We start from the raw sequence: 20,574 nt of genomic DNA, 5'->3' as shown, positions 1-20,574 counted from the left end.
CTCTGGATAATTTCAATTGACATATCTCACTAATTGGATTTTTGGTTTGATTGTTTGCTTTAGTTTTTTTGCCCTTTCAAATTTGACATTGAACTTCTCTAGAAAATTTTTTAATTAAGTTATGGCACTTTTGAACTCCAGAATTTCTCTTTGTTTTATTTTCATAATTTGTTCCTTCATTGATATTCTCTCTTTGCTGAAACATCACTCTCATACTTTCATTTTGTTCTTTAAACATGATTTCCTTAGTTCCTTGAACACATTTAAATGACATTATATATTTTAATCTAATAAGTCCACAGCCTGGACTTTCTCAGGGACAGTTTCCTATTCACTTAGTTTTTTCCTTTATAAGGGCCACAATTTCTTGTTTCTTTTCATGACTTCAATTTCCTGGATATTTTAAATAATATAATGTGACAATTCTGGAAATATGATTCTATCCCCTCTCCAGAGCTTATTATTTTTGCTATTTAGTGGTGGTGGTGCTACTGCTTATTGTTTCTTTTGAGGCTTTTCTGAACTAATTCTGTAAAGTCTGTATTCTTTGTTGCATATGGTCCCTGAAATTTCTTCTTGGTTAATTTGCTGGTTGACTAATGATAGGATAGAGATTTCTTTCTTTGCCTGGAACCAATAAGGTTCCCAGTCCTCTCTTAGGGTCTCTGTGTGCATATTGGTGCATGCCTCCAACACTAAGGCTGTTGAAAACTCTGCTTTAGCCTTCATTTATTACTTTCATTAAACTTCAAGGTCAGCCAGAAGTGAGAGCTTAGAGCCTTTTAAAATCTTTCTAAAGGTTATGTGCATAGCCCTGTACGTTTTTTGGCCTTCTAGATTCCCAGGAATATGTTGGAGCTTCTCAAAGGCCCTTGGGAACTTCTTAGGCCCCAGATTTTCCTTTAGAGTTTTTTGGTTAGCCTAGCTTTTACCCTCATTCTAACCCACTCTATCATGCATCCATAATATTAAACAATTGCTATTGACTCTTTTCACAATTTCCCCTGGGGAAATGACTCAACATTGGGCTACCTCCAACTCAGGTCAAATGAACACAAGCTCAAAGAGTGGGGTCCTCCAGGGTAACACCATACTGGCCAAAGAAAAACAATTCTTTGGGAATGGTACTTTGAAGGAGTTCCAATCTGTTCTGCTCCCTCCTGTGGCTGTCAAACTGCTGGTTTTCACCATGATTGCAGGCAACTGGGCTTCAAGGCTACTGCAGAGTTGTGGAAAGGGGATGGGAATAGGGTATGATTAAATGCCATAAAGCTCACTGGTATTGTTGAGATGTAGCCATTTTTTCTTAAATAAAATCTCCCTGGATTGATGAAAACCTTTGGTCAATTTCCATAGTTTTGAAAAAGTGTTAATTCTGATAATTTTTGCCAGTGATTTCATTTCTTTTATAGAGGATAAAATTTGGGGAGTTTTTTATTCTACCATACATGCTGACATCACTCAATTATATTTATTTTAAAGTTCCTGAATGGTATTCTCAACATCTGGGACATATCTGTCTCCGTTTCTGGTGATTTCTTTATATCTTGATGATGGTTTGTTTTTTCCCTCCCTTTTTCCTATGTATATTTTTTTATATATATTGCTGAACAGTGAGTATAGAAGAATAGTAAAGATTGAAGGGAACAAGATGTGCATCCAGAAATGGGCCCACTTCTTCCCACAGGTCATTGCTGTGGAAGTTTGAAACAGTTTAGTCAATATTCAATGTGGATTTGGGTTTTGTTGTTGCTGTCATTAAACCCAATGCACCATAGGCTTCAAATTACTTCAGATTTCTTCATTAGTGGGCTGTCATTACATTACACTTAGTTTGAGGCTTGGCATGCCAGAAGATTCTTCCCATTGTTCCTGCTCCACCCTCAGCTATCATCAGTCCCTGCATGCCTATGCTATGGAAAGAGTAGATTTTGTTTGCTTGCTACTTAATGCTAGCCTCATTGTGGATTCAGTAGGGGCTTCCAATTCTCCTGGTCCACTCTCAGTCTTAGGCAGGGCCTGTTTCTAGACATCAGGTTGAGGCTTTCTTAGAATTCCTGCTCAACCCTTTGCTGAAGTTTATTTTAACTTATATCTGTGATAGGTCTTGGGTGGGAGAGAATTTCATAAATACTTCAAATCAAATGTTTGTTTTGTATTGATGTGGTATCCAAAGTGTATTCTTACCTTTCCTCCAAGGGCCAAATAGCCTTTGCTTATACCCTTCTGTGATGGTTAAATTTGTGCATCAAATCGACTAGGTTATGATGTTCAATTATTTGGTCAAGCAAGCACTGACCTAATTGTTGCTCTGAGGATACTTTGTGGATTTAAATCATAATTAATTTGATTGTATCTATAGCTGATTTTATCAACAATGGACATAGAAGATTGGCTTCAACAATAAGAAAAATCTCATCCAATAAGTTGAAGGCCTTAAAGGGGGAACTGATGACTTCAGAAATCAGAAGGAAGAATTTCCATCTCTACTTCAGCCAGAAAGCTTCTCCTGGGGAATGTATCAAAACCCTTTATTGGAGTTCCCAATTTGCTGCCTGCCATATGGAATTCAGACTTGCCAATACCCACAGATGTATAAGCCAATTCCTATAATAAATCTCATAATATTTATATTTATATACTTATATATATATATATATATACACACACACACATTTATTATATATTTCATTTTATTATACATATAAAATCTGCCCTATTGGTTGGCTCTTCTTCCCTGGAGGACACTGACCAATACACCTTGCCCCTAAAGCAATGGATTGTGACTTGTCTTTGTGGGTGGGAAAAATGGATTTTGGTCCCTCCTGCAGTGGCAAATGAATTTTACTTTTACCTCTCCTTCAGTGGTTCAAGACTTCCAATTTGTATGAGAAGGGTCCAAGAAAACAGATGGTGTTTTTCACTTTTTCCTGAGTGCCAGATGACCACTTCACATGTTCTGCTCTTTCTGATCTCTTGCCCATTCCCCAAACTTTGTCACAAATACTTCATGGAGGCTTGTGGGGATGAACTTGTGAGAAATTGCAAACTTCTCTTGTGTCTGGGGTTGCTTTTTTTTTTTTTTTTTTTTTTTAAATGAAGTTTAGGTTTTACTTCCTTTAAGCAGACAGGCAGTTTTGGTTTTAGTGGTTCCAATCTGATTTCGGTAACAGGAAGAGGCATGACATTGTAGTTAGTGAGCTTCGGTCCTAACAAACACAGTGGGGAAAGTGCAGTGCTTGCTTTTTTCTTAGAAGTGGAGTCTAGCCAGTACTAAAAATTATTAAAAATGAGGTCAGACAGTTCAAGTTAGTTGGTTAACATGGTAGTCAAGTTGCTTTATATACTTTTCCTCATTTGCTTATTTAATATTTTTTATTAGCTTCCCATATTTCTCTCAAAAATCAATAAATACATAGTATGAGTGAAAAGTAATTTGAACTTTGTTTCTTTGATTTCATTAAGATTCATGAAACATGGTTAAGTCTTAAATTCTGTCCCTCCGGAAAAGTTACATTTTCATTATAAATGTAGAGCAACTATATCATGAGTTACATCCTAACCATTTTACATAAATGTAGAAAATCTGAAAGTTAAATTTTTTAAAAATTTGGATACTTAAGAAGTTCTTACATATTTATCTCTTTCAGAAACCCATGATGCCTTTCCTTGGATTTAAGTCTGAAAAAAGCAGAATTCAGTTCATTTTCATGATATACTAATACAACACTGCTTAGCTGTATTTCTGTCAGCCATTCTGAAATCAAATTTCCATTGATAACACCCACTAAAAGAGAAGAAATTTTAGTCTGGAAAAAGAATTGAGAAGGGCTAACAAAATATCTGAGGAAAGATGCATCACAAAACAGGAAGGTGGAAAAAGCAAATAATTTATAATAAAACCCTCTCTTCCATTCCTCTGTCCCTTCTTCCCATATTTGGAAATGTTACCTAAGTTTTAAAAATTCTCATCGAAACGTTTTCTACCATAAATCATGTAAAATCAGTCTATTTTAGATAGATAATCTTTAGCTATTAAAGACATATTATTCTGTTTATAAGATGAGAGGTAGTGACATTCTATTCTTTTGATGCTGAGCTAAAAATTCCACACATCTGGCACATGGGTTTCAAGGAAAAAAACCAAACAAACACAGAAGCACCATTGTACACTCCTCATGTTTCCTTTTTTTGGTATTTCAAGTCACCCATAACTTCATTTGCCATTGGCAGCTGACAGTCTCCACTGTGTTAACATTTAAAGGCAGTGGGAACTGGTGTTATTCATTGTATAGTACCGGTGGACCTCCGTCATCTTTCAAAAACGAAGCAGCCTTTCTTCCATTCTTCTGAACATGATCTTCATTCATTTTCTCCAAAGCTTCTATTTCAGCTAAGAAATCAGCTTCATTATCTGCTGAGATGTTTAAGCCTGAAACAGCATTGAAGAGTTCTCTTTCACCAAGGGCTTCCTTCACTCCTCCTTTCTGAAAAAACTGTGAGACATTCCTACAGTCTCGGAATAAGAACTCCAGGCCATGGGGATGCGTTGGTTCTACAGACTGACTGACATCAATCAACCAGACCTTTCCAGCATGCCAGAGCATGTTATACTCACTGAGGTCAGCATGCACAAGCGTACATTCATTATATAACTGCTGCATCATATGAAGAGTTTGATAGTAGGCTTCTTTCATTTCTTCACTACTGAGTTTTACTTCTTTTAACTTAGGGGCTGGAACTTGATCATGGCCAATAAAAGACATAACTAAAATGTGTTTCTTGAGCATTACAACTGTTGGGCAAGGAATTCCAGCTCTCTGCATTCTTGTGAGATTGTGCATTTCTTTTTCTGCCCACATGCGGATGATCTTACGCGGATTTAATTTGCTGAAGCGATCTTTAAACCTGAAATCATCTTTAATATATTTGTCACGATTCTTAAACTCATTAAGAGTTGTCTTAAACACTTTGATGGCACATTCTGTAGGTATAACTTCACTATCTTCCTTTGCATCCTCCATGCTCCCTCCATATGCATGAAAGACAACAGATTCCTTTCCTGTACTAATACAGCCAGTGATTGTCTCCAACATTCCAGAGTTGATCATTTTATACATAAGTAAACGGGTCTTAGGATCAACTGCTTTTTCTGCGGTAGAATGCTCCTTTTTCTCATGGAGGTGGGCACTTCGACGTTCTTCTGAATAGGCATGTTGTTTTAAAGCATTGAAAACATGGTTTGATAGTTTTAAATCCATTCCAATTCCATCTCCTACCTGAAACCCAGGTGCAAAATTTTCCATTCTTGCTGTATTCTTTCTCCCACATACTATTTCATCATGTTTGGTGGTGATGTCTTTTCCTTTTCCAATAAAACCCTTTTTGGGAGTAGGAACTGGTTTTGCTGGGATATAGGGATCGTCACGAGTATCCTGCCAGTCAACCTCATCTTCAGAGCTATCACTGTCTTCATAAGGATGCACTTTTCGATAATTTTCAAAGGAAATGGAAACTTTGCTATCTCCATTGAATTTTTTTTCTTCACGCCTAAGCTGTGCATCATATTCTCTGTCAAATTCCATCTGTAGCATCTGAGCCAGCATTAGGTCGCTGGAGGTGTCAATGTTTTCTCCAGTAATAAATGGTCCTTCAGCAACAGCAACTTCAGGAAAAGCAGCAGCTTCTTCTTCTAATTGCAATTCTTTAGCCAACTGTTCACTCATTACATCAGCCAAGGAACAAGATATTGTATTTTGAGGGGTAGCCCATGGACACTTGCTGGGTCCCCAGGCCGCTGCGGGCCCGGGCTCAGGTGATGCCACTCCGACCAGATCCATGGGGGGAAGAGACCAGCGACAAGAAAAGGGCACAGAGGTGGCAGGGCTGGGAAACAGAGTAAGCCGAGAAGTAGACAGGCGGCGGGTCGGGGGCAACAGGCTGTTAGTGCCGGAGCCGAGGTGACAGATGGCGGCGGAGGCCGCCGCGGCCGGACTGGGGTTGCTTTTTATGATAAACTGATATGCAATCTCACACTTGGTCCTTAGGAGTTAATTAAAATTTTAACTGATTTCTTCTCATCTACTTCCATGGTGCTTACATTTTCCCCTATGCTCTATCAAAGGTAGAGCAGCTCACAGTTTCCATTTCTTCTTGGAGAATCTTGTCACCATTTGTTATTCATATAGCTTTTTTGTCCTGCCATCTTGGCTCTTCAATGAATTCAAGAAAATTATAATTCATAGATTTTCCATATTTTTCTCATGTTAGGATGTGAGTGGTGCTCTCTTGCAGCTTTCTATATCCTGAACAAAAGCAAAGTCAAAATTAAATACATTAAATTTATGAAGAACTAATTCCTATCTTCATTTATCTCATTTTGTTGCACACCAACTGTTTCAGTTTCCTAGTTCCAAAGCAAATCCCATGCAGTTGGTTGACTTAAACAATGGACATTTATTGGCTTATGGTTCTAAGGATAAGAGGAGTCCAAAATCAATGTACCATCAAAGTGATGCTTTCTCCCAGAAGATTGTGGCATTCTGGGGCTGGCTGGGGGTGATCCTTTGTCCTTGGCTTTTCTGTCACATGTCAATGCATATAGAAGCCCCTTCTGACTTCTCTGGGTTCTATTGACATCTGGCTTCTCCTAGTGGCTTTCTTTCTCTCTATGACCTTTGCTGTAAGGCCTTCAGTAATAGGATTAAGACCCATTCTGATTCAGCTGGGCCATGCTTTAACTGAAGTAACCTCATGAAAAGGTCCTATTTACTGAAAAGGTCCTATTTACAAGAGTTCACTCCCACAGGAATGAATTTAGTTTAAGAGCTTGTTTTTCTTAGGTACATAGCTCCAAACCACCACAACAACACTAAGGAAACATGAGACGCATGTAAAATGTTTATCTTGGTGTCTGGCACATAGTAGTCTCTTGATTAATTATAGTTATTGTTATTGTTATTTTATTGTTATCATTGCTGTTTCCTTCTTCTTCTTCTTTGTCATCTCCTGATTTATTCATGAGCCCATGGAATGTGACCAGCTGCTTGCTGGCATTTGTCTCTCCAACAGCATGTCAGAAGGGAGAAGGATTTCTCAATTTTCTCATTCACTCATCACATGACCTGACTAACAAGAGTTTTCCAGAAAAGTCATGTGAGCAACATGCCAACATTTTTAAGTCTTTCTGCCAAAGAGAAACAGAGTTGTTAAAAGAAAAGAGGTCCCCCTGGTTTGGTAATTAAAGGTGTGACATAGAGCAGGTTGTGATAACTGATTATCTATAAGAGAGTACTAACCACCTAATTTGGTTTCAGTGCCAATGTGGTCTCAAAATTACCTAGCCAGAAACTCCTAATGTTAATGAACCTCTAGCACTTCCTTGGTACTGATTAGTTCATTTATTCTATATAATATATGTCAAAACAATTCTCATTAGCAAGAATCAATACTATTGAACATAACTCAACACTGAATATGAATTCTCCATCCACTAAACCTCAAATTAATTTTATCTGTCAATGACCTTCCTCTCATATGTGTACCTGAATTGTTACTTCCTGCCAGGTAGTGCCTACTTATCATCAGTTCTCATTTGAGTACAGTAGGTGAATCTACAGGATGTGATTCAAGAGAACAAACATTGGGTAAGGTAGAGAAATGCTCAAACTCTGTTCTAAATTTTACAAGATGGAGCCCACTAGTCCCTTCTATGGTCTCTATGTGATCTAAGTGAGGGGGCAGCCACTATTTTTCCATGAACACTTTAAGCATCCCTTCACTCTACTCTTGATGCCTAATTATACCCCACCCTGGGTAGAAACTATCTGCCTTTGGTCATATTTGATGTATCATGCCATCCTTCTCCTTAAAACGTACTGTTAGGGCAGGGCAAGATGGCAGAGTGGTGAGGTGTAGAATTTCATCTCTCCCCTAGAGCAGCTGGCAATTACCCAAGAACTATATGAAACAGTGTTTTTGGGGTCTCCAGTAACCAGTCACACATCAGACGCAAGTTTGGGATTGGAGGAAAAGCTGAGAATGCAGTGAGCATTCCCCCAACATGGGTGGAATTGAAGCTGTTGGAGAGTAATTATCAGACAATAGCCCAAAGTATATCTTTAAATGCTCTATTCTGACACTGACAAAACTTTCAGGATGGGGAAAGACTTATAAAAGGGACTCCTTTTTTTTCTTTTTTTCTTTTCCTTGTTTTCTTTTCTATTTTTTTTAAATCTGAAAGTAACATATGTGGTTATTTTCTATTGGAAAGCCCAGGTTGAGGGACTAGGCTGGGCTTGGGGGGAGACAGAGTACCCACAGCATCTTTGAGTTCCAGATTCACTTCTGAGGGTCTCCAACCCCATCTTTAATTGGCAACTCAGGCTGACCAAGGAATCTAGCTGGAGATGTCCCAAAGAGGAGAGGGGAGAAGGGAATAGTGCCCCTGAGAGACAACTGGAGTTCCAAGGATTGGGAGAGTGGAGGGAGGTCCACCTCAACTGGCAGCCCTCCTTCTGGAACTCAGACCCCAGGGGCTGGAATTCAGATTCTGGCTTCAGTCAGTCACACCCCTGACAGGATCAGAGTCACCAGGAGAACTAAAGTCTCCATACCTCCTTACACTGGTGGGGGAGCTGCAGGCTGGCAAGCACCACCTGCTGCAAAGGAGAGGAAAAGCACCAATTTTAAAAGCCTCATAGGAGGGTCTCATTCTCAGGAAAACTCCACACCCTCCCAATGAGACCTGGGACTCATTAGACTGGGAAAATCTGACTGGGGTCAAACATATCTGAGGAGACCCTCTCACAGAAAGGCTACATAGAGGCAGAGCAAGAAACAGAAAAAACAAGAGGGGAAAAATTCTGATCAACTAGATAGAACCTAACTTAGAGGTCTAGAATAAGTTGAACTGAATAACAGATGCCAGAGAACAAAGCCAACCAACAAGAAAACCCCTAGGTAAAAGATAGAAAACAAGCTCCAGAATAAACTAATCAAGAAAATCAGATGCCTAGACAACTTAAGATAACAAGTCATACCAGGAAACACAAAAATATGGACCAGCCAAAGCAACAAACTAATAGTTCAACTGAGAAACAGGAGTTGAGGCAACCAATGCTAAATAAATTCAATGAAATGAAGGAAGATATAGCAAAAGAGCTGAAGGATATAAAGAAGACACTGGATGACCATAAAGAAGAATTCATAAACTTAAAAAAAACAAATGGCAGAACTCATGGGAATGAAGGCCACAATGGAGGAGATGAAAAACACAATGGAGGGACACAACAGTAGATTTGAACAGGCAGAAGAAAGGTTCAGTGAACTGGAAGACAAGACATTTGAGTTCATACACACAAAAGAACAGATGGTGAAAAAAATGGAAAAATGCCAGCTGGGACTTAGGGAGCTGAGTGACAACATGAAACACACAAGCATATGTGTTATGGGTATCCCAGATGGAGAAGAGAGGGGAAAAGGGGCAGAAAGAGTAATAGAAGAAATATTCACTGAAAATTTCCTTACCTTTATAAAAGACATAAAATTAGAGATTCAAGAAGTACAGTGTACCCCAAATAGAATAGATCTCAATAGACCTACTCCAAGACACTGATCAGATTGTCCAATGTCAAAGACAAAGAGAGGATTCTGAAAGCAGCAAGAGAAAAGCAATCCATCACATACAAGGGAAGGTTGATAAGACTATGTACAGATTTCTCTGCAGAAACCATGGAGGCAAGAAGACAGTGGCATGATATATTTAAGATACTGAAAGAGAAAAACTGCCAACCAAGAATTCTATATCCGGCAAAACTTTCCTTCAAAAATGAGGGAGTGATTAAAATATTTTCAGACAGGCAGAGAGTTTGTGAATAAGAGACCAGCACTACAAGAAATAATACAGGGAGTGCTACAGGCTGATAGGAAAAGACAGGAGAGAGAGTTGGAGAAGAGGGCAGAAAAGAAGATTATAAGGAAAGGTAAAATGAGAGAGGAAAAAATAAGATATGACATATAAATTCCAAAAGACAAAATGGTAGAAGAAAGTATGCCCTTACAGTAATAACACTAAACATAAATGGATTAAACTCCCCAATAAAAAGACACAGACTGGTAGAATGGATTAAAAAACAGGACCCACCTATATGCTGTCTACAAGAAACTCACTTTAGACACAAGGACAAAAATAGACTGAAAGTGAGAGGTTGGAAAAAGATATTTCACACAAACAAAAACCAGAAAAAAGTGGGAGTAGCTATATTAATATCAGACAAATTAGACTTCAAAAGTAAAACAATTAAAAGAGACAAAGAAGGACACTATATATTAAGAAAAGGGTCAATTCATCAAGAAAACATAACAATCATAAATATTTATGCACCAAGCCAGAATGCCCCAAAATTCATGAGGCAAACACTGAGGTCACTGAAAGGAGAAGTAGACACCACAATAATAATAGATGGAGACTTCAATACACCACTCACATCAATGGATAGAACATCTAGACAGAGGATCACAAAAGAAACAGAGATGTTGAATTGTATGATAAATGAACTAGACTTGACTGAAATTTATAGAACACTACATCCAACAACAGCAGGATACACTTGTTTCTCAAGTGCCCATGGAACATTCTCTAGGATAGACCACATGTTGGGTCACAAAGCAAGTCTCAACAAATTTAAAAATATTGATATTATACAAAACAATTTCTCAGACCATAATGAAATGAAGTTGAAAATAAATAACAGGCAGAAGGTCATAAAATTCACAAACACATGGAGCCTAAACAACACCCTCTTAGAAAACCAGTGGGTAAAGGAAGAAATTACAAGGGAAATTAGTAAAAACCTTGATGCAATGACAATGAAAATACAACTTATCAAAACTTATGGGATGCAGCAAAGGCAGTGTTGAGAGGGAAATTTATGGCCCTAAATGCCTATATTAAAAGAGAAGAGAGAGCAAAAATTGAAGAGTCAACTGTTCACCTGGAGGAATTAGAGAGAGAACAGCAAACTAACCCCAAAGCAAGCAGAAGGGAAGAAATAACAAAGATTAGAGCAGAAATAAATGCAATTCAGAACAGGAAAACATTAGAGAGAATTAACAAAACCAGAAATTGCTTCTTTGAGAAAATCAATAAAATTGATGGACTGCTGGTTAGGCTAACAAAAAAAAAGAGAGAGAGTGGATGCAAACAAATGTAATCAGAAATGGGAAAGGAAATATAACTACTGACCCTGGAGAAATTAAGGAGATAATGAGAAGATACTATGAGCAACTATATGCTAATAAACTAGACAACTTAGACAAAATGCACAACCTCCTAGAAAAGCATAAACAACCAATATCGACTCAAGAAGAAATAGATGACCTCAACAAACCAATCACAAGGAAAGATATTGAGTCAGTCATCAAAAAGCTGCCAAAAAGGAAAAGCCCAGGACCAGATGGTTTCACATGTGAATTCTACCAAGCATTCAAGAATTAGTACCAATCCTGCTCAAACTCTTCAAAAATATTGAATAAGAAGGAAAGCTATCTAACTCATTCTATGAAGCCAACACCATCCTAATACTAAAATCAGACAAAGATACTACAAAAAAAAGAAAATTATAGACCAATTTGTTTAATGAATATAGATGCAAAAATCCTCAACAAAATACAAATTGAATCCAGCAACACATTAAAAGAATTATACACCACGACCAGGTGGGATTTATTCCAGGTATTCAAGGCTGGTTCAACACAAGAAAATCAATTAATGTAATACACCACATCAGTAAATCAAAGCAAAAGAACCACATGATCATCTCAATTGATGCAGAAAAGGCATTTGACAAAATTCAACATCCTTTCCTGATGAAAACACTTCAAAGGATAGGAATAGAAGGGAACTTTTTCAATATGATAAAGGCAATATATGAAAAACCCACAGCTAACATCATACTCAATGGGGAGAGACTGAAAGCTTTTCCTCTAAGATCAGGAACAAGACAGGGATGCCCACTATCACCATTGTTATTCAACATTGTGCTGGAAGTTCTAGCTAGAGGAATTAGGAAAGAAAAAGAAATAGAAGTCATCCAAATTGGAGAGGAAGCAGTAAAACTTTCACTATTTGCAGATGACATGATTCTATATGTAGGAAATCCAAAAAAATCTACAGCAAAGCTACTAGAACTAGTCAATGAATACAGCAAAGTGGCAGGCTACAAAATCAACATGAAAAAATCTGTACTGTTCCTATACACAAGTAATGTGCAACAAGAGGAGGAAATCAAGAAAAAAACTCCCATTTACAATAGCAACCAAAAGAATCAAGTATTTAGGAATAAACTTAACCAAGGATGCAAAAGACCTTTACACAGAAAATTATAAGAAACTGTTAAAAGAAATTGAACAAAACCTAAAAAAAAATGGAAGAACATACCATGTTCATGGATTGGAAGACTAAATATATTTAAGATGGCAATTTTACCTAAACTGATTTACAGATTCAATGCAATACCAATTCAAAACCCAACAACTTACTTTACAGGAATAGAAAAACCAATAACCAAATTTATTTGGAAGGGCAAGATGCCCTGAATAGCCAAAAATATCTTGACAAAGAGGAACAAAGAGGGTGGTCTCACACTACCCAACTTCGAAGCATATTACAAAGCTACAGTGCTCAAAACAGCATAGTACTGTCATAAGGACACAGATACCGATCAGCGGAATTGAGTTGAGTGTTCAGAAGTAGACCCTCGCATCTACGGACAACTGACCTTTGATAAGGCAGTCAAGCCAAAGAAACTGGGAAAGAGCAGCCTCTTCAATAAATTGTGTTTGGAGAACTGGATATCCATTTCCAAAAGAATGAAAGAGGATGCCTATCTCACACATTATACAAAAATTAACTCGAAATGGATCAAAGACCTAAACATTAGCACCAAGACCATAAAACTCTTAGAAGAAAATGTAGGGCAATATCTTAAAGATCTTGGGAAAGGAGGTGGTTTCTTAGACCTCACACTCAAGGCATGAGCAACTAAAGAACAAATAGACAAATGGGAGCTCCTCAAAATTAAACACTTGTATACAGCAAAGGACTTTGTCCGAAAAGTAAAAAGGCAACCTACACAATGGGAGATGATATTTGGAAACCACATATCAGATAAGGGTTTAATATCCCAAATATATAAAGGAATCCTACAACTCAATAACAGAAAGACAAACAATTCAATTAAAAAATGGGCAAAAGTCATGGACACACATTTTTCTGAAAAGGAAATACAAATTACTAAAAAACATGAAAAAATGCTCAACTTCACTGGCTATTAAGGAAATGCAAATCAAAACCACAATGAGATATCATCTCACACCTACCGGAGTGGCCAATATCCAAAAAACAGAAAATGACAAGTGCTGGAGAGGATGTGGAGAAAGAAGCACACTTATTCATTGTTGGTGGGAATGTAGAATGGTGCAACCACTCTGGAAGACAGTGTGGAGTTTCATCAGGAAGCTAAATATAGATTTGCCATATGACACAGCTATTCCATTGCTAGGTATATACTCAGAGGAAAGGAAACTTAAGACACAAGCAGACATTTGTAAACTGATGTTTATTGCAGCATCGTTCACAATTGCCAACAGATGGAAACACCCCAAATGTCCATCAATGGATGAGTGGATAAACAAACTGTGGTATATACACATGATGGAATATTATGCAGCTGTAAGACAAAACAAAGACATGGATCATATAATAATGTGGATGAACCTTGAGGACATTATGTTGAGTGAAGTTAGCCAGAAACAAAAGGACAGATTCTGTATGGTCTCAATAATATGAACAGACATTAATGAACAAACTTTGGGAGTTAAAAGCTGACAACACAGGCGACCAGGAGATAGAAAGAGGGCAGAGACCAGCCATTTGATGCTGAAGGACTACAGAATATTTAGGATTGATTGCATAGATCCAGAAATAGCATAATACTGTGTGATGGTAGTACAGTATTGTAAGTACACTGAACAATGATGTCTGTGAGTCAAGCTGAAAGAAGTGGGATAGGAGAATGTATGACACCAGAGTAAAAAACTGGAGTGGCCAATGACTGTTACTAAATATACAAATATAAAATGTTTTTGCATGTGGGAGAGCAAATGAATGTCAACCATGTAGAGTGTTGAAAAAGGGATGGTATTCGGGAAAAAACATAATCAAAGCAAACTGGAGTCTATGGCCAACAGTAACATTGTAATATACCTCCATTAAATGTAACAAAGGCAATATGCCAATGTTAAGTGTATATGAGAGGGGGAATATAGGAGAGGGATATGGGATTCTTGGTATTGCTGTTATTTTCTGTCCTTACTATTATATTGTATTGTATGACATGTTATTTTTCTTTTTATCACCTTTTTTATTATTGCTAAAAAAACAATTTTTCTTGTAGTAATCAATATGTTCAAGTGCCAATTTTGGTGATAAATGTACAACTTTATGATGATACCATTAACAACTGATTGCACACTGTGGATAAATGTATGGCATGTGAATATAACTATAAAATTGTAGGAAAAATATATATAGGAGTAAAAGTGTTGGAGAAAACATGGTGAGAGGGATGTACCTATCTACTGTTGATGTGCAGGTAGAATGGTGTAGCCTTTCTGAAGGTCAGTGTGGTGGTTCCACAAAAAGTTAAGTATGTGGGGACCATAAGTTCCTGCAACTTCATTATGAGGTATGTCATTTGAAGATCTGAGAGCAGAAACATGAATGGACATTTGCAAACTGGTGTTCATGGAGACAGTAATCATGATTTGCAATGGGTGAAGGTGACCTAAGGGTACACAGACTGAGGAACAGAATGGTGAACTGTGGCATATGCATACAATGGAATATTGAGCAACTACCAGAAGGAGTGAAGCTGTGAGACACACAATGAGGTGAATGGATCCTGTACACAGTATTTGAGTGAAGTATGCCAGAAATAATGGCAAGCACTATAATGCCTCACCAATATGGACTAACTACAATGTTTAAATTCAGAATTGAATCTTAGAACATAGCCTAACATGGACTTGATTATTGTAATAGTCCCTAGATTGTAAGCTCTCACAGCAGTCAACTAGATTCCTGAATTGTAATGCCTATATCTAAACTTTGAGATGCTGATCCCTTAGTGTATAACCTGATTGGTCTGTAGAACAATGCATACCTCTAAGACACCTGAAACTCAGAGCTAGAGCTTGGCAGATATGAATGTCAGTATTAGTGCATAGAGCAACTGTTAAAAAAAAAAAAAGCTGAAAAAGAGCCCAGACTTCAATTAGTGATATGAATGAAGCAGATCTGGTTAAGACTAGGGCAAACTGGGCCAAAGGGTAAAGGTCAAAATTGACTGTTGTAAAACTTCAACATCTATGTGAGATCAAGGGAAGAGATGTCTATTTGGTGCAGGATCTATATTTTCTAAACAGTATAAGTTTACAGTTGGTTTGTTCAAACACCACAGTTACATGGAACTTCGAATAGGAAGTGAGATACAGTAGGTTAGTATAGGTTAGACTGAAATAGTGACACATCCCAAAGTAATTTGGGCAAAGAATAAAAAATACATTTACAGCCTCCCCCGCCCTGCCCCGAGGAGCTGGGGGAAGGTGCAGAAGTGTTGGACTTCCTCACCTGGACTGGTGTTGATGTTGTCACAAACTTTGGGACTGGCAGTTTGATGTGCCAAGCCCTTGATCATGAGACTTGCCCTTATGAAGCTCGTTACTGCAAAGGAGAGGATAAACTTGCATATAATTGTGCCTAAGAGTCTCCCCCTGAGTACATCTTTGTTGCTCAGATGTGGCCTCTTTCTCTCTCTAACTGAGCCACCTTGGCAGGTGAACTCATTGCCCTCCCCTCTATGTGGGACCCGAATCCCAGGGGTATAAATCTCCCTGGCAAAGCAGGATATGACTCCCCGGGATGAATCTGGACCCGGCATCATGGGATTGAGAATATCTTCTTGACCAAAAGTGGGATGCAAAATGAGATGAAATAGTTTCAGTGGCTGAGAGATTTCAAATGGAGTCGAGAAGTCACTCTGGTGGACATTCTTATGCACTATATAGATAACACCTCTTAGGTTTTAATGTATTGGAATAGCTAGAAGTAAATACCTGAAACTACCAAACTCCAACCCAGTAGTCTGGACTCCTGAAGATGATTATATAATAATGTAGATTACAAGGGGTGACAGTGTGATTGTGAAAACCTTGTGGGTCACACTCCCTTTAGCTGGTGTATGGATGAATGAGTAGAAAAATGGGGATAAAAACTAAATGACAAATAGGGTGGGATGGGGGATGGTTTGGGTGTTCTTTTTTTACTTTTATTTTTTATTCTTATTCTGATTCTTTCTGATGTAAGGAAAATGTTCAGAAATAGATTGTGGTGATGAATGCATAACTAAATGATCATACTGTGAACAGTTGATTGTATATCATAAATGATTGTATGGTGTGTGAATATATTTCAATAAAACTGAATTTAAAAAAAGAAACATAAGCCAATAAATTCTCATTGTTAAGGCCAAAAAAAAAATATGTTTCCCTCAGGACAAATTCCTTTAAAACAAACACATTTTCTCTTATGTGATGGGTCTGTCTACCTCTCCAGTCTCAACTCTCATCATTCTTCACCTCACACTCTGTAATCATACAAAACTCTTTTCAGTTCCTCTAATGCAGCATGTTCTCTCATGCCTTCTGTGCCTTTGCACCTTTACCTGGAATACCTTTCTGAAATGCGTTGCTGTTGTTAGCTTAGATTTCACTAGTGAGGTATGTTGGGGTGAAGATTAAAAGAGAAAACTTATGTTAAGCACCAGGTATACTTTGGTGTTCTTTATTTACTCAATCATTCAACAACAACAAAAAAAGTATTGCATTTCTACCATAAGTACAATACTGTGCTAGATATTTAGGCTACAGAAATTAATACAATCTTCTCCAAACCTTCAAGGAGCTCACAGACTTTGAAGAGAATATGGCAGGTAAATAAATAAAACATGATAAGTGCTAATATAGTGGTGTGCAGTATAAGCTATGGGACAATTAAAATTGGGGTGGAGGAGTCTGGAGGAATGGAAAGGGGAAAATGGTAAAAAGATGGGAGGATGTCAGGAAAAGCTTCATTGAAAAGTTGGCATGATTCCTGAGCTGAATGTTGAAAGGAGAATAGGAGGTAGCCAGAAAAGAAATTGTAAGCTGTTAGGTTGTGGCTGGTGGGTAAGGTGCTTTAGGAAATTGGATCAAATATAGTGTGTCAGTGGGGAGCGAGTAAGAAATTAGAATTAGGGACCCATAGTAGGCATAGAATATACTAGTTTCTTTATTTCATCTCATTCTTTCTTTATTTCTTGCTTGCTTTTATTTTCCTGGCAATCCCTTTCATCATGGTAGTACCTGAGGAACACACATTAGCTCCCTATTGCCTACCCATTTTCTTGCTTTTTAAGATCCTTCATAACATGACTCCATCTTACCTCTTTACTACATTCTTCAATTACTCCACAATGGACTCTCTCTTCTCTAGATGGGCTAGTCTCCTCACAGCTTTTACATGCCCTATAACACTTCCACTACTGTATCTTTGCTCATACTCTTTACCTTACCTAAAGTGCTCTCTCTGTTTATCTCTATCACAGCAAAATCAAATGCCTACAAGGATCAGGTATGTAATGTAAATGAGTAAAGCTGGTCAGGTATAATACAAAAGTGAATGCTAAGATTGCGGTAAATTTCTGTTTTCTCATATTTAAAATGGGGATTATAAAATTGACTTAAAGGTTTGTCTTCAGGATCAAATGAATTTATGTAGGTAAAGCAAGTGATTCAGTAGAGTAGTACATAATTAATAACTGATAGCATTTAATTTTTGCTGAGATGTTCTGTTTTTTTTTTATTTGTTTTGAGTTGTAATTGCTTATTGAAGTATTTTTATGGCATTTGCTTTAAAATCGTTTTCAGCTAGTTCCAGCATCTGATTCATCTGGATGTTGACATTAGTTGATGGTCTTTTTTCATTTAAGTTGTGATTTTCCTGGTTTTTGTTATGACAAGTGATTTTTATTATATCAAGGGCATTGTGTCTATTATTTTAGGATACTCTGAGTCCTATTGAAATCTTTTATTTTAGAGGCCATCATTTCATGTAGCAATAGTATGAAAGTCCTTGTATAATTTTGTGGGCTGTGGTTTTGATGGCAGTTTAATTTTCAGGGCCATTGCTGGGTTATTTTGGTCTGCTTGGTTTATCTGGTTTTGCTGGAACACCTACTGTTACTTCTAGTGCAGCCTGAGGGGGTGAAAGGGGTATAACCAGGGGGAGCCTTTGGGTGATGTGTCCATAGGTAAGGGAAGGCATGATGGGATCCCTGGGCTGTGGTGGGATCCCTCTACCTGCTACCATTACATTTTATGCCCCAATATCTCTGGGCTACCAAGGAGACTCTTGGCCTGCAATGACAAAGAGACTTCCAGGACAGGTCACCTGTTATGGCTGCATCTCTTTCAAGAGTTTTGCCCACCAGTCCTGGTGTCTCTGGGTTCAGGAGAATCTCAGGCATACTGGAACAAGCAGGATTCCCAGACCAAACTACCTGTTCTAGCTGGGTCTCTCCTGTTTACTCAGCCCACCAGCCTCATTATCTCCCAGTGAGGGACAGAAGACTCAGGTCCAGTAGGGAAGAAGAGTGCCTGGTCTGGTAGCTTATTTATGGCTGTGCTCCCATTTGATACCCCTTTCTGTAAGTGTCCTGCTTGCCTGATGTTGTCAGAGGGACTCTTGTTAGATCCAGGGTGTGCCAGTTTGGATCTATTAGGTCCCCCAAAATGCCATGTTCTTTAATGCAATCTTCTGGAGGCAGGCATATTAATAATGTCCATTAGGTTGGAATCTTTGGGTTAGGTTGTTTCCATGGAGATGTGACCCAGCCAACTGTGGGTAATATAATTGATTAGATTATTTCCATGGAGGTGTGGTCGCACCCATTAAATGTGGGTCTAGATTAGTTTACAGGAGCCCTATAAAAGCTCAGACAGAAGGAACTCAGTGCAGCTGCAGCTTAGAGAGACACTTTGGAGAATGCCATTTTGTAACACAACCTAGGAGCAAGCAGATGCCAGCCACATGCCTTCCCAGCTAACAGACATTTTCCAGATGCCATCGGTGTTCTTCAGTGAAGGTACCCTAGTGTTGATGCCGTTGTTGGACATTTGCATGGCCATAAGACTGTGACTTTGTAACCAAGTAAACCCCCTTTATAAAAGCCAGTCTATTTCTGATATTTTGCATAATGGCAGCATTAGCAAACCGGAACACAGGGAAATAATAAATGTACCTGGGCTACCTTCTGTTATTAGGTCTTGAGTAGGGAAACAATGGATCTGGGTCACCTTCTTCTGTTTTTTTGGTGGGAAAATAAACAGCTGTGCTGTTGTTCTGAAACCAGTTCACTTTCTTCTTATCACCTTTCAGAGTTCTCCTTTGGTTGACTCTTGGGCCATTTCCAGAGTTTAAATTTTTTTTTAGTGAAGAGAAGAAGGGAAAAATGGGTCTATACCACCTTGTCTTGATATTTAATTTTAATATGAAAAATTAAAAAAATAAAAAAGTAGTATGGACCAAGTGATGGGATTAATGATGACATTTATTTTATTTTTTCTGCTTAAGTATAAATGAAACTATAAAATTGGTCATCCTGCAATAACATGGTATAGTGCAATAAGCAGATCTTTGGAATCCTGAGTTTGGTTTCTAGCTTTATTGCTTCTTAGTGGGTTGATCCTGGCCAAGTGACTTAATCTTTTTTTGCCTCACTTTCTTAGACTTCAAACGAGTCTACTAGTACTTCCCTTTTAGGGTTTCTTTGAGGATTAAATGAAATAACATATTTACTATATTTAACACATGTTATATCAGTCTTCATTAGATGATAGTTATCAAACTATTATAAACATCTCTCTTTTAGGACCCCTTTCCCTTCTATGTCAGAAGTCAACCCCTGACCACTAAGTGATTTTTAGAGTACTTTCTCCATTCTTGATGGCAAAAACAAGTAGCTTTCTTCTAATGATGTCCAGGTTATAGTCTATGGGCTGTCTCTGGCAGAAACCCTACATGCTGTACCGTGCACATCTGTGCAAGTACTTAATTTGTTTTCTCCTTTGTCTGCCTAAGGCAAAACTTCCATTTCAAAGTTCCAGCAGATGTTTCTTTATTTAATGGAGTTCAGTGAGAGGAAGGAAAGAGAGACACATATAGAGAGGAAAGAGGTCTGGGTCATAGTACTGCATTTATTCAGATGCTTCCATGCCGGGAGAATGTGCACACCAATTGTAATTTGTTTTTCCTGTTTTTTTCCATTTTTTTCAAACAGGAATTACTTGCTTCCTTAAATACAAATTAAATCTGTTATTGAGAACCAGCCAGGAGACTGTCAATGTTATGATGGATGACCAAATACTGTATTTGGCTCCTTAGCAGATAATTTGATAGGGAATTTTCATTTCAAT

The 20,574-nt window shown here is 38.0% G+C and overlaps 1 protein-coding gene across 1 annotated transcript; it reads right to left on the bottom strand.

Annotated features, from left to right (window-relative positions):
* Positions 1–3,097: 3,097 nt before the first annotated feature.
* On the bottom strand, positions 3,098–5,984 carry LOC119522793 (serine/threonine-protein kinase RIO3-like). Its single transcript, XM_037821436.1, has one exon. The coding sequence runs from the start codon at positions 5,838–5,840 to the stop codon at positions 4,281–4,283; it is 1,560 nt and encodes a 519-aa protein (XP_037677364.1). The 5' UTR covers positions 5,841–5,984; the 3' UTR covers positions 3,098–4,280.
* Between the last annotated feature and the right edge of the window lie 14,590 nt (positions 5,985–20,574).

This window comes from Choloepus didactylus, chromosome X (assembly GCF_015220235.1).
Source record: "Choloepus didactylus isolate mChoDid1 chromosome X, mChoDid1.pri, whole genome shotgun sequence".
NCBI lineage: Eukaryota > Metazoa > Chordata > Mammalia > Pilosa > Megalonychidae > Choloepus > Choloepus didactylus.
Note: the sequence above shows the minus strand (reverse complement) of the source record. Positions and strands in the feature narration are given on the sequence as shown.

What these genes read in the sequence shown, in the direction of transcription:
- LOC119522793 (XM_037821436.1), bottom strand. Translation starts at nt 5,840, where the DNA reads ATGGATCTGGTCGGAGTGGCATCACCTGAGCCCGGGCCCGCAGCGGCC.